The sequence below is a fragment of the Balaenoptera acutorostrata genome, chromosome 19 (genome assembly GCF_949987535.1).
Source record: "Balaenoptera acutorostrata chromosome 19, mBalAcu1.1, whole genome shotgun sequence".
In the NCBI taxonomy this organism is placed as follows: domain Eukaryota; kingdom Metazoa; phylum Chordata; class Mammalia; order Artiodactyla; family Balaenopteridae; genus Balaenoptera; species Balaenoptera acutorostrata.
The window spans coordinates 31,402,734-31,415,181 of record NC_080082.1 but is presented as its reverse complement, the minus strand read 5'-3'; the positions used below and the strand labels follow the sequence as shown (position 1 = coordinate 31,415,181).

At 36.0% G+C, this 12,448-nt stretch overlaps 1 protein-coding gene across 4 annotated transcripts in view; it reads right to left on the bottom strand.

The window, feature by feature from the left end:
- The window catches only part of RPGRIP1L (RPGRIP1 like), a 98,622-nt gene that overhangs the window by 85,593 nt on the left and 581 nt on the right, over positions 1–12,448 (bottom strand). For 2 of the 4 annotated variants that reach the window (XM_057534910.1, XM_057534911.1), the window contains exons 1-4: positions 11,279–11,317; positions 10,228–10,319; positions 8,342–8,486; positions 1,760–2,058 (exon numbers count right to left, since the gene is read on the bottom strand). In XM_057534910.1, the coding sequence (XP_057390893.1) occupies positions 1,760–2,058; positions 8,342–8,486; positions 10,228–10,319; positions 11,279–11,316 (574 nt within the window). In that variant the 5' untranslated portion in view covers position 11,317. Of the gene's footprint in view, positions 1–1,759; positions 2,059–8,341; positions 8,487–10,227; positions 10,320–11,278; positions 11,318–12,448 lie in introns of those variants that run through there. The other 2 variants (XM_057534909.1, XM_007167599.3) reach the window with 2 other exon arrangements.

Below are 12,448 nucleotides of genomic sequence, written 5' to 3'. Positions count from 1 at the left end.
GATGCCTCAGGTTTACACAGAAAGGTAGAAGTTAGGAAAGTATTCATTACTATTCAATCCTTTGTGCAACGTCTATGTCCTAGATTCTGTACCAAACAATGAAAAAGTTCTGAATTACTAACAGTGTAAATATAAGGAGAAATTTAATCTATGTAAGTAACATTTTAAAGGCTCTTCTGTTCTGTGGCTCTTCTACAAGGAGAAACTTCCATCAAACTCTTCTATTTAAACAGCAATTCATAGCATTAGATTAGCTTGCCATGTTAATCTAATATTTGGGCATCGTTTTTATTTAGCATAAAAGACCTTGCAGACCACAGGGATCGTCTTGCCCAACTGTAGTCACAGATGACAAAACTAAGGTTCAGAGAGGATAAATGACTATTTAAAGGTAAAATATATTGTTGTGGACCTACCATCTCCTGACCTTTCTTCTAATCTGGTGTTATCATTCCATTTTACAGATGCGGAAAATGAGGCTCTGGGAAGTCAAGTGCTCTCTTCCACATAAAAAGTTAATTAGCAGCAGAATGTATTTTTGATTTATAATTCATTATGATTACTTTGGTTATATTCAAAGCCTACTGCCAATATCACATAGCTAGGAGTAGCCAAGCTCTTTTATCCTGGAGCTGCCTCCTGCCTACCGTGGAGGCCTTACTGACTTCAAAGGAACTCTGTCTAGGGAACATATAGTGTTAACATTTTGGCTTGAAGAGAAAAATAGAACAAATTTTTCTCTTTTTCTGTTCAGATGGTGTTTTTTGTTCCCTCAATGAATTGAAAGTTTTACATGATTTTTTTATTTCCCTAAAAATGTTTGGTCTTTAAGTGGAGCACGTTCCAAGCAAAGATGAACTAGAACTAAAATTCTATTTCCTTCCCTAGTAGTTGAAATGAAAAAAGTATTCCTTAAAATATTTATTGACTTTTTGCTTCATTATAAATAAAGTTTGTCTGTGGGTGGAGGGAATTGGGAATTTTCATTAGAAATACTTAGGTTCTGTCTACAGTATTGAGTCTTCTATATTCAATTGAATTGCTTTGTAAGCTGAGTAGGTTTTAGGTGATTCATTTTCAAGATGAGAAAAGTGATTGACCAATGATCATTTTTTGAAGATGGAAGAGACCTTTATGGTCGCTTGCTCAAATCCTTTTATTTTATGTGTAAAGAAAACTCAAGTTCAGAATGATTAGAAGACTTGTCCAAGGTCACCAGACAGCAAGCAGAGGAGCAAGAACCCAACTTTTTAAACGCCTAGTTAAGTGCACACTCCACTGTCAAGCTGCCTCCACACCATGAGGAAGATTTAAACAATTCTGTAAAATTTATAGAAGGCCTTTGGACGAAGAACCTAAGTGTGATCCTTCAGAACAACAGTGTGACCATATGGGCAAATTAGTGGTTTCTCTATTTGCCTGAGTCAACGAGATTTCCATCCATAATATAAAAAAACCAACTCAAACTAAACTAAACCCGTAATTTATGTAGTTTCATACATGCTTCTTTTATTAGTTAGGATGAATAGTTATGTTCAATGTTTCACTAGACAAATTTGAGCATGATCTAGTGATTCTTATATAAAATGATCTTTACGTTAATGTGATTTTATCAAAAAGTCAAAAAATGATTTCTCTCTTTCTAAAGACACTCAAAAACAAGAATAGTACAGAAATAAAACTCTGTGCGTACGTACGTATGTGTGTGTAAGACAAGTTATTAACTTAAATTTAGGATTTAACGTAAGCTTTAGTTTACCTTTCCTGGGGCATTCCTGTAAGCCTGCATTTTCATTCACTTTTCTACGCCCAGTGTTAACGCGAGATTGCACATAACTGTATGGAGTTTGCCTGTGACCCTGGATCTGAAGTTGCTGTTTGGTTGAAATTAGTCTGTTTTTGAGGACTTCGTTTTGTCTTTCAAGCTCATGAACTTTCTCTTGCAGCTGCTCAATCATTTCTTCCATTTCCACATCTCTTCCCAGCCGCTTGGGGCCGCCACCAACCCGTTCATATCTTTTCTTGTCATTAACTAGCCGTATTAACTTGGTGGCCATTCTAGGGAAATAATAAAAAGATGAAAAGGAATGTGAGAAGTCAGCATAAAATGCATTCTGTTGAAAGGAACATAATCACTGTGAAGACTTCAGTGCAGAACCTGAATAATAAATTTCAGGTTTTGATGTAACTATTACTGCCTGTGAAGAATCCTTTGATGATAATTGAAACCACTGGGCAACAATCTGCTTTATAGCACTGACAAATAACAGTTTCCTAAGGCTTATCATTTAAGGTTAGTAAAGAGAGGACACATATTTACTCCATATGTTCCTCAAATGCAATTTTTAACGCATGACCTTATGTAGGAATGCTGTATGCACTTAAATGTAGCTACAGATTGTGGATATGGTGGGTTATATCTGCAAGCCACAGTAAGTTAAAACTTTTCAAAATTGTATTAAGACTATGCAGCATTTAGGTGATGTATTGTTTTGAGTTTCTCTAGGATTAAGATGTATTACAAATATAAAAATGTTAAAACGCATAGATACATACATATTAAAAGTCCAATGAAAAATTCAAAAGAAACCCAAATGCACCATTAAATGTTGCTTAGTGCTCAAGAAACATGCCTGTTTAATGGTAGAACTTAATTAGGTACAGAATGTATTATTTCAATGGTACTTTTAAATTTAGACATACATTGTGCTTTTGACATCTCAGGAGTTTATACCTTTGATTCTTTTAAGTTTTGATAAAAACTGGTTAGACAGAACAAAAGACAGAAAGGGCACATGGGGGTGATGTAATATACACGTACGGAAAACATGCTTGACAGTGAATGGAAAAATCTTGGCAGTACAAGAAAGAAAAGGTGGCTTTGATGAGAGACACAAGTTCAAGACTTTACAAAATTGGTCGCACATCTTCAATAGCTGATTCTAGTTTATAGTGAATCTATTTTTATAAAGACCCAGACAGGAGATTGAAAATAAAAACACACTTCATTTTTCTTTAAACGGGGTTTTGCTTTATTTTAGCATGGTTATGGACAGAAGCTTTTACTTAGGAGAACAAAAGTGAAATAAAAAAACCCCTTAATAGCTTTGGGATGTCATAGAACAACCTTTTTTTGCCCTAAGCAGAGTCCTCTGTAAAAGCAGTAGTAATACATGTCTATCTACACTTCTGGCTACTCGGTCTACAGCATGCGGCATCAGGGGAAAGCTATGCATAACATAATCAGTTAAGATTGTTTTCTTTTTCCCTTGAGGCACATCCATTAAACATGCTTTATAAGGGATATAGGATAATAAAAACCAAGATCCAAGAGCACCACAAACACCCTAGTAAAGTAATCAATGGATTAGTTCCTTTTCCACCTAATCCAGAGAAGGATATATCATTGAGGAATCTGGGCAGGTATCATAGCCCAACAGAGCCACACACTCTACCTAGCCCTTTAGGACCCTGAGCCCCACCAAATGGCTTATCCATAGAAAGATGGTAGCCATTTAAATGAGATGTCAACCTAAATATCTGAATCTTCTGTTACACAAAGACTTTCACACAGATAGAGATTACATTCAAAAGAAAGACATAGATTTAAGCAAAGATCAATAAAACTAAAAGCTGGTTCTTTGAGAAGATAAACAAAATTGATAAACCATTAGCCAGACTCATCAAGAAGAAAAGGGAGAAGACTGAAATCAATAGAATTAGAAATGAAAAAGGAGAAGTAACAACTGACACTGCAGAAATACAAAGCATCATGAGAGATTACTACAAGTAACTATATGCCAATAAAATGGACAACCTGGAAGAAATGGACAAATTCTTAGAAAAGCAAAACCTTCTGCGACTGAACCAGGAAGAAATAGAAAATATAAACAGACCAATCACAAGTACTGAAATTGAGACTGTGATTAAAAATCTTCCAACAAACTAAAGCCCAGGACCAGATGGCTTCATAGGCGAATTCTATCAAACATTTAGAGAAGAGCTAACACCTATCCTTCTCAACTCTTCCAAAATATAGCAGAGGGATGGAACACTCCCACACTCATTCTACAAGGCCAGCTCCACCCTGATACCAAAACTAGACAAAGATGTCACAAAGAAAGAAAACTACAGGCCAATATCACTGATGAACATAGATGCAAAAATCCTCAACAAAATACTAGTAAACAGAATCCAACAGCACATTAAAAGGATCATACACCATGATCAAGTGGGGTTTATCCCAGGACTGCAAGGATTCTTCAAAATACGCAAATCAATCAATGTGATAAACCATATTAACAAATTAGAAGGAGAAAAACCATATGATCATCTCAATAGATGCAGAAAAAGCTTTCGGCAAAATTCAACACCCATTTATGATAAGAACCCTCCAGAAAGCAGGCATAGAGGGAAATTACCTCAACATAATAAAGGCCATATATGACAAACCCACAGCCAACATTGTTTTCAATGGTGAAAAACTGAAACCATTTCCTCTAAGATCAGGAACAAGACAAGGTTGTCCACTCTCACCACTATTATTCAAGAAAGTCTTGGAGGTTTTAGACACAGCAATCAGAGAAGAAAAAGAAATAAAAGGAATCCAAATCGGAAAAGAAGAAGTAAAACTGTCACTGTTTGCAGATGACATGATACTATACATAGAGAATCCTAAAGATGCCACTAGAAAACTACTAGAGCTAATCAATGAATCTGGTAAAGTAGCAGTATACAAAATTAACGCACAGAAATCTCTTGTATTCCTATATAGTAATGATGAAAAATCGGAAAGAGAAATTAAGGAGACACTCCCGTTTACCGTTGCAACAAAAAGAATAAAATACCTAGGAATAAACCTACCTAAGGAGACAAAAGACCTGTATGCAGAAAATTATAAGACACTGATGAAAGAAATTAAAGATGATACAAACAGATGGAGAGATATACCATGTCCTTGGATTGGAAGAATCAACATTGTGAAAATGACTCTACTACCCAAAGCAATCTACAGATTCAATGCAATCCCTATCAAACTACCAATGGCATTCTTCACAGAACTAGAACCAAAAATTTCACAATTTGTATGGAAACACAAAAGACCCCGAATAGCCAAAGCACTCTTGAGAAAGAAAAATGGAGGAGGAATCAGGCTCCTGGATTTCACACTATACTACAAAGCTACAGTAATCAAGATAGTATGGTACTGGCACAGAAACAGAGATATAGATCAATGGAACAGGATAGAAAGCCCAGAGATAAACCCACGCACATATGGTCACCTTATTTTTAATAAAGGAGGCAAGAATATACAATGGAGAAAAGACAGCCTCTTCTATAAGTGGTGCTGGGAAAACTGGACAGCTACATGTAAAAGAATGAAATTAGAACACTCCCTAACACCATACACAAAAATAAACTCAAAATGGATTAAAGACCTAAATGTAAGGCCAGACACTATAAAACTCTTAGAGGAAAACATAGGAAGGACACTCTATGACATCAATCACAGCAAGATCCTTTTTGACCCACTCCTAAAGAAATGGAAATAAAAACAAAAATAAACAAATGGGACCTAATGAAACTTAAAAACTTTTGCACAGCAAAGGAAAACATAAAAAAGACGAAAAGACAATCCTCAGAATGGGAGAAAATATTTGCAAATGAAGCAACTGACAAAGGATTAATCTCCAAAATTTACAAGCAGCTCAATATCAAAAAAACAAACAGCCCAATCCAAAAATGGGCAGAAGACCTAAATAGACATTTCTCCAAAGACGATATACAGATTGCCAACAAACACATGAAAGGATGCTCAACATCACTAATCGTTAGAGAAATGCAAATCAAAACTACAATGAGGTATCACCTCACACAAGTCAGAATGGCCATCATCAAAAAATCTACAAACAATAAATGCTGGAGAGGGTGTGGAGAAAAGGGAACCCTCTTGCACTGTTGGTGGGAATGTAAATTGATACAGCCACTATGGAGAACAGCATGGAGGCTCCTTAAAAAACTAAAAATAGAACTACCATACGATCCAGCAATCCCACCATAGGCATATACCCTGAGAACACCATAATTCAAAAATAGTCATGTACCACAATGTTCATTGCAGCTCTATTTACAATAGCCAGGACATGGAAGCAACCTAAGTGTCCATCGACAGATGAATGGATAAAGAAGATGTGGCACATATATACAATGGAATATTACTCAGCCATAAAAAGAAATGAAATTGAGTTGTTTGTAGTGTGGTGGATGGACCTGTCTGTCATACAGAGTGAAGTAAGACAGAAAGGGAAAAACAAATACCATATGCTAACACATATATATGGAATCTAAAAAAAAAAAATGGTTCTGAAGAACCTAGGGGCAGGACAGGAATAAAGACGCAGAGGTAGAGAATGGACTTGAGGATATGGGGGAGGGGGAAGGGTAAGGTGGGATGAAGTGAGAGAGTGGCATGGACATATATACACTATCAAATGTAAAATAGATAGCTAGTGGGAAGCAGCCACATAGCACAGGGAGATCAACTCGGTGCTTTGTGACCACCTAGAGGGGTGGGATAGGGAGGGTGGGAGGGAGATGCAAGAGGGAGGAGATATGGGGATATATGTATATGTATAGCTGATTCACTTTGTTATACAGTAGAAACTAACACAGCATTGTAAAGCAATTATACTCCAATAAAGATTTAAAAAAAAAAAAGTTTGAAGCAAAAAAAAAAAAAAAAGACAGATTTAATGTGAAAAAGCAGTCATCATCTAGAGAAAAACAAACAACTCCAATTTTTAAGGCAAGAAGAGCACATCCATAGAGAGCCTTAAAATTCCTTCAAAGATATGCAAGTAAACTTTGCCAAGAAAGGTAAGATTGCATCTTTTTGTCCAGTAATAGCAATAATTTTCATTTGATTATTTTATATTAATGAAATAAGTGATCGGGTGAAGTTTGAGTACTTCTTTAGAAAGGTGGTTTATCAAATCTACATTCATACTAAAGTAAGTGATTCTAATTATATCTTAAGGATAAATTTAAAGGTAGTTCTATCCATGTATCTAGGTAGTGTCAGTGGTGTGAACCTGAGAAGGAAATTAGAGCTTTGGGTCATAGTGGTCATTGGATCACTACCCTCAGGGCTGAGTAAAATAAAATTCCAGGAGGTTAAATGGCTTGAACATACCATAGGCGAGTGGCAGAGAGACAAAGAACACATGTACACCACTTGACTCCTAGCCCAGTCCTTTTTCCATTAAACTACATAGCTCATTATTAAGTTGTTTTCTATTTTCTGGCTAGGACAAATTACTAATGAGGTCAAGGCTGTGAATTTAATTCTCTTACTGACCAATTAGGTTTACAAAGGAAAAAAACTCTTCAGTGGTCACAGACTAAATGCCTCATTCAGACAGGGTGACGGCTGTGTTAGTGGTCAGAAAAAGAAACAGGCAAGTGAGTCTTGAAAAAAGCCATCATCAGGACTGAAAAACCAACTCAAAGTAAAAGCTCTGCACAAAGCAGGTCAGTGGGTCATTAAAACAAAGTCCACAGAATAGAAACTAACTAGAATCACTCCTTTAGAGGCTAAGTTCCAAGCGGAAGAAAAACCCCCTATCTTCTTTGTTCAGTCCTTGTCTCACCTTTCCACTGAACCTAGAACATGAATATGAATACAGATCTGTTGATGCTCACAAATGAGAATGAACTTTTAATGCCACACATTCAGAAGACAGTCACTGTTCCTGAACAAGAAGGAATGAAAGCTATCTACTCTTAAGAAATAATCCCTGCAGAAATTTTTTGCATACAAAAGTGACCCTGTTTCCTCAGAAACAATAGATTCTTTGAAATAAATACAGATTCTAGATTAATCCAAGCAAAGTAAAATATGTTCCAGGTAGTGAAGTGATGTTCTCATTAGTAAACCCCAAATCTTAAAGGAACATGCATCCTAACAAGTTAGAATAGCTAATTACTTTTTAAAACTTTCATTTTAAAATCAAGACGTTTAGAAAACAGATGTTTTGGCCATTTGCTTATTAAACTATAAAAATTAGAGCAAAAGTTATTTAGAGATATGATACACTCATGGTACTCATAGCTATTAGCTCTTTCTTTCAAATGGCAACTTCAGACATAATAAACACTCATAATCTTCTTGGTTTATTATCCTAGTTTGTAAGATTTTCCATTTTTAAAAACTGTACTGATTTATAACCTGCCTTGCTCCGAAAAAGATTCAAGGTGGGGTTTTCAATTAAGTTTATAGAAAAGCATATCCTCCAAACTTTACAGAGTCAGGAAAAAAAAGCTAAAAGCTTTTTATCATAACCTTTTAATTTTATCCTCTTGCTTGCGGGCATGCTGTTTAAGTAAAATGTTCTCATCATGCAAACGCAAAAATCTGTCTTCCAATTCCTCACGACTGATACGTGACACTGCCTGGCGAGACTTCATTGTCCGTGTTGTTGAAGTTTCTGCAAAAATGCCAAGGTAATTAATAGGAGGATTACTTAAAATAGCCTCTAAAAACAATAACTGTTGATACTAACATAATCTCTGATGCACTCATCTCAGGTTTTTTTCTTTGTGACCCACAATTAAGACTGCTTTAGAAAATGTTACAGCATTGTTCACGCCACTGATTGGAGGTAAGAACAAAAGTCTTTGCTATTAATACTTTATATGCAATATTAAGGATTTGAGCAACAATCGTTTCCAGTCAAAAAATGTATTCAAATAACAATGTAAGACAGAACTTACATCAAATAAGAATGAAAGATGCAACTCTGATCCAATAAAGACTTTTCAATTTATATGCTGAATGTTGAAAAAACTAAATAAAAAGTCAGGGTATCTGGAAGTATTTTTTTTCAAAGGTAAGAGTTATAACAATAACAATATGATTAAGATATTTTTCTGAGCTATGGCTTATAGAAAATAAACAATAAAATCTGCAAGACCAAGCAAACAAAAACCTTCACAAATCATTTATAAGCTATCATATATTTTTAAAGAACTTTTACACCTTTTAGCAGGTGTGTATATTTTTTTTACATATGCTTAAATTTGATATTTTCCTGGGAAGCTGGTCAATTTTCAACAGTCCTCCAAAAGAAACAAGGAACAAATGGACAAAGATTAAAGCCCTATGAGGAGGTTACTGAGGACAAGAATTGAACTTAGGGTATCAAAAACTAAAAAATAGCCTTGTACACTTAAAATTATTTGTATTTTAATCCCTGATACTCCACCAAAGATCTAAAGCAAAGCTTATACATTCTTTTTACTTTTAAAAATTTTTCTTGTTTTTTATTTTTTACTTTTTTTTTGACATCTTTATTGGAGTATAATTGCTTTACAATGTTGTGTTAGTTTCTGCTGTATAGCAAAGTGAATCAGCTATACGTATACATATATCCCCACATCCCCCATTCTTTTTACTTTTAACAATAAAAGCTGTATAGTCAAATTTATCTTTTTCTGTGGTAGTTCAAGGTGGCCACTTGCAGTGTTTTGATTAACAAGTGTATGAAGAAGCCTTAGTGGAATATATTTTACATCACAGCCTTCTCAATGACAAATGCTATGGCATGACAGAATGGCTGACACACTGTACACAGAAACAAAAACACAGCTCTACACTCTATATTGTTCCTTAAAGCAGTCCTTTTCTTTCTCAATTTGAAAGTGCTTTTTAGCTCTGTAGCAACCACTAAGTGATAAAAGGACAAAGAAAACCTCTAACGTGTATTAATTTGATAAAACAAAGTCAATATCACTTGGCTAAACAAACCATTCTGAGATACTCTACTTGAAAGGCAAAAATTTTTAAATATGGCATTTCCTCCCATATAAAATTTAAGCCTAAAGAAACATTTTAATGGCGAATGTGATTTAAACCAGGCAATTTGGTTTGGAGGCTTGGTACTCTCTGTGTCGTTTCTACTGATGTGTGGAATTTTAAGAAGATGATTTATAACAATTCTTTATCAGAACAGAGGGGGATTTTACATTTTCTATGAGCTGTTGATAATTGATGCAGGCAGTAAAATACCATATGTTGTTCTAAATTCTCCATCTTCTTGTTTAGTCCAATCAAGACTATATAGTTACTTAAATGGCTTTGTTGGTACGAATATCAGAAATACTTTAAATTAAAAGTAAAGAAGTTACTGATCAAAGTTCATAATGGTAATAAATAACAGCTGGCTGTACCTTGTAACCCTCCCATTCCAAAGAGATTTAGACCTGTATCTTTCACAGGCAGGTCTCCTGCAGTCTCATCAGTTGGACCAGACATTGCGTATCTGTGGAGAAAAGAAAATTCAAATAAAATCTTTCCAAGTTGTAACATTAACTATGCAATGGAATGAACCAAATAAAATGAATAAGGCATTAGAACTTTAATGGACATCTTATTGCCCACATGTGCTGCTTGAAGAAGATGAAAGCTTCTATTTTAAAAGTAATACTACATTCAATCATGGAGCCAGTGGTCCTTTCAACAGTATATTTCCTATAGTTTGCTTAGGAAATGAGGTAAGATTATCATTCTTCCTTTTCTCTTCTTCTTCTTCCTCTATCTGAAACAAAAACAAACTCCCCCAAATTTAAGAAATACCTCCTCTCCATCCTCCATCCCCTTCTCTGCTCCCCAAAGAAAGCAGGTATTTGGAAAAAACTCAAGTCAGGAACTTGATTCAAATGGTTGTTTCTATTACTTACTGGCCGGTCAAGTCACCTAATCTCGCTGAGTTTCAGCTCCTTAATTTAAAAAATGGAGAAAACAATTCCTATCTCACAGAGTTATTTTAAAGGTAAGTGAGATGGTAAATTAAAGGCATTTAGCACATTTGCCTGGCATGTTAAAATCACTTGAATATTAATCTTCAGCTTGATGCACAAAGGAGTGGGTAGTTCCAAGTTTTGTGAAAGAGGTTTCATAAATTCACCAGCTGGGTTTGCTTTTGTTGTGTCCTTTGTTGCTATGAGGCCTAGGTCCCTACCTCCTAGGAAGTCCCAGGGCTTCCTACCTCCACATACATGCTGTCTAGCTAATTCTGCCATTTTTACAGTTTCTATTCTTTACAGAGATGCATCACAGTAACTTAGTTTTATATGCGGATGTGAGTGGTCCATGCAATGTTTAGTAATGCAAAAAACTTAGGACAATGAAGATGTCCTAAGGCAGAGGTTCCCAATCTCTAGCACATTGGTCCTAGAATGTAAAGTCTGAGAGAGTAGCAAGCTGATTTGTCTCGTTTACCTCTGTATTCTCAGAGGCTGGCACAGAGCTGCGTGCATAGCTGGCATTCACTAAATAGTTGTTGAATGAATGAATGAATGAACGGAGTCCTTGGGGCTTCAGGGTCTGTGGAGCCAGAGATGGTTTCCAAAATCTTGTATGCATATGTATACATGCATCATCTTTTAGAGAGAAGGTTAATAACTTTTATTATAACTCATCAAAGATTTCAGACCAGTGCATTTTTACTGTGACATAAACAACTAATAGACATATGCCTGGGAGATCATCTACTTCTTTTGGAAACACTGCCATAGGAGAGGTCAATTTAGGAACCAAATTAGCAAGAAGTTTAAACAGAGGACACTTGTGAAAATGATAACTTTTCCATGATAGAGCTATGGTGGCTTTCATAATAACAATGATGATGATGATGGTGTTAACATTTATTGAATGCTTACTAAAACGTGCCAGACACTCTTCTAAGTGCTCTGCTTATGTGAATTAATTAAATATCTCACAATATCCTTGTGAGGTTGTTACTCAAAATGTTTCCTACTTTACAAATGAAGAAACTGATACACGACTTAGGTAACTTGCCCAACGTCACACATCTAAGAAGTAGTTGTCTGATCCTATTTTTGACTGTCACAGCTGGGAAGCAGGGGACCAGTGTTACTGGCATCTAGAGGCCAGAGATGATCCTAACTATCCTATAACGCACAGGAACCACAAAAAAAGAATTATCTGGCCCCAGATGTTAATAGCGTCGAGGTTGAGAGACCTTGCACGGTGCTGCGATGCCTCACCAACACCGTGTCATGCGACCTCTCCTGGCTCACTGTGTGCCACTCACACTGTTCTCTAGGTTCTTCAAATCCATGGTACCCTTGTCTTGCTCAAGGCCTTTGTACTAGCTGGCTCCTCATTCTTTGGGACTCAGCTGAAACGTCACTTTTTCAGAGAGGCCTTCCCTGAGCATCCTGTGTTAGAATACTCTTCCAGTTACAGCGCTGTGTATTTCTTTTACAGCAATCATCTCGATCTGCAATTATCTAACTTACTGGTTCATTACTACTTCCTCTTCACTAATAGAGTGTAAGCATCTTGAGACCGGCATCAGTCCTGTTCACAGCTGGTCGGGAACAGCGCCTGGCACAGGGTGGGCGCCAACATTAATGTTTATGGAAT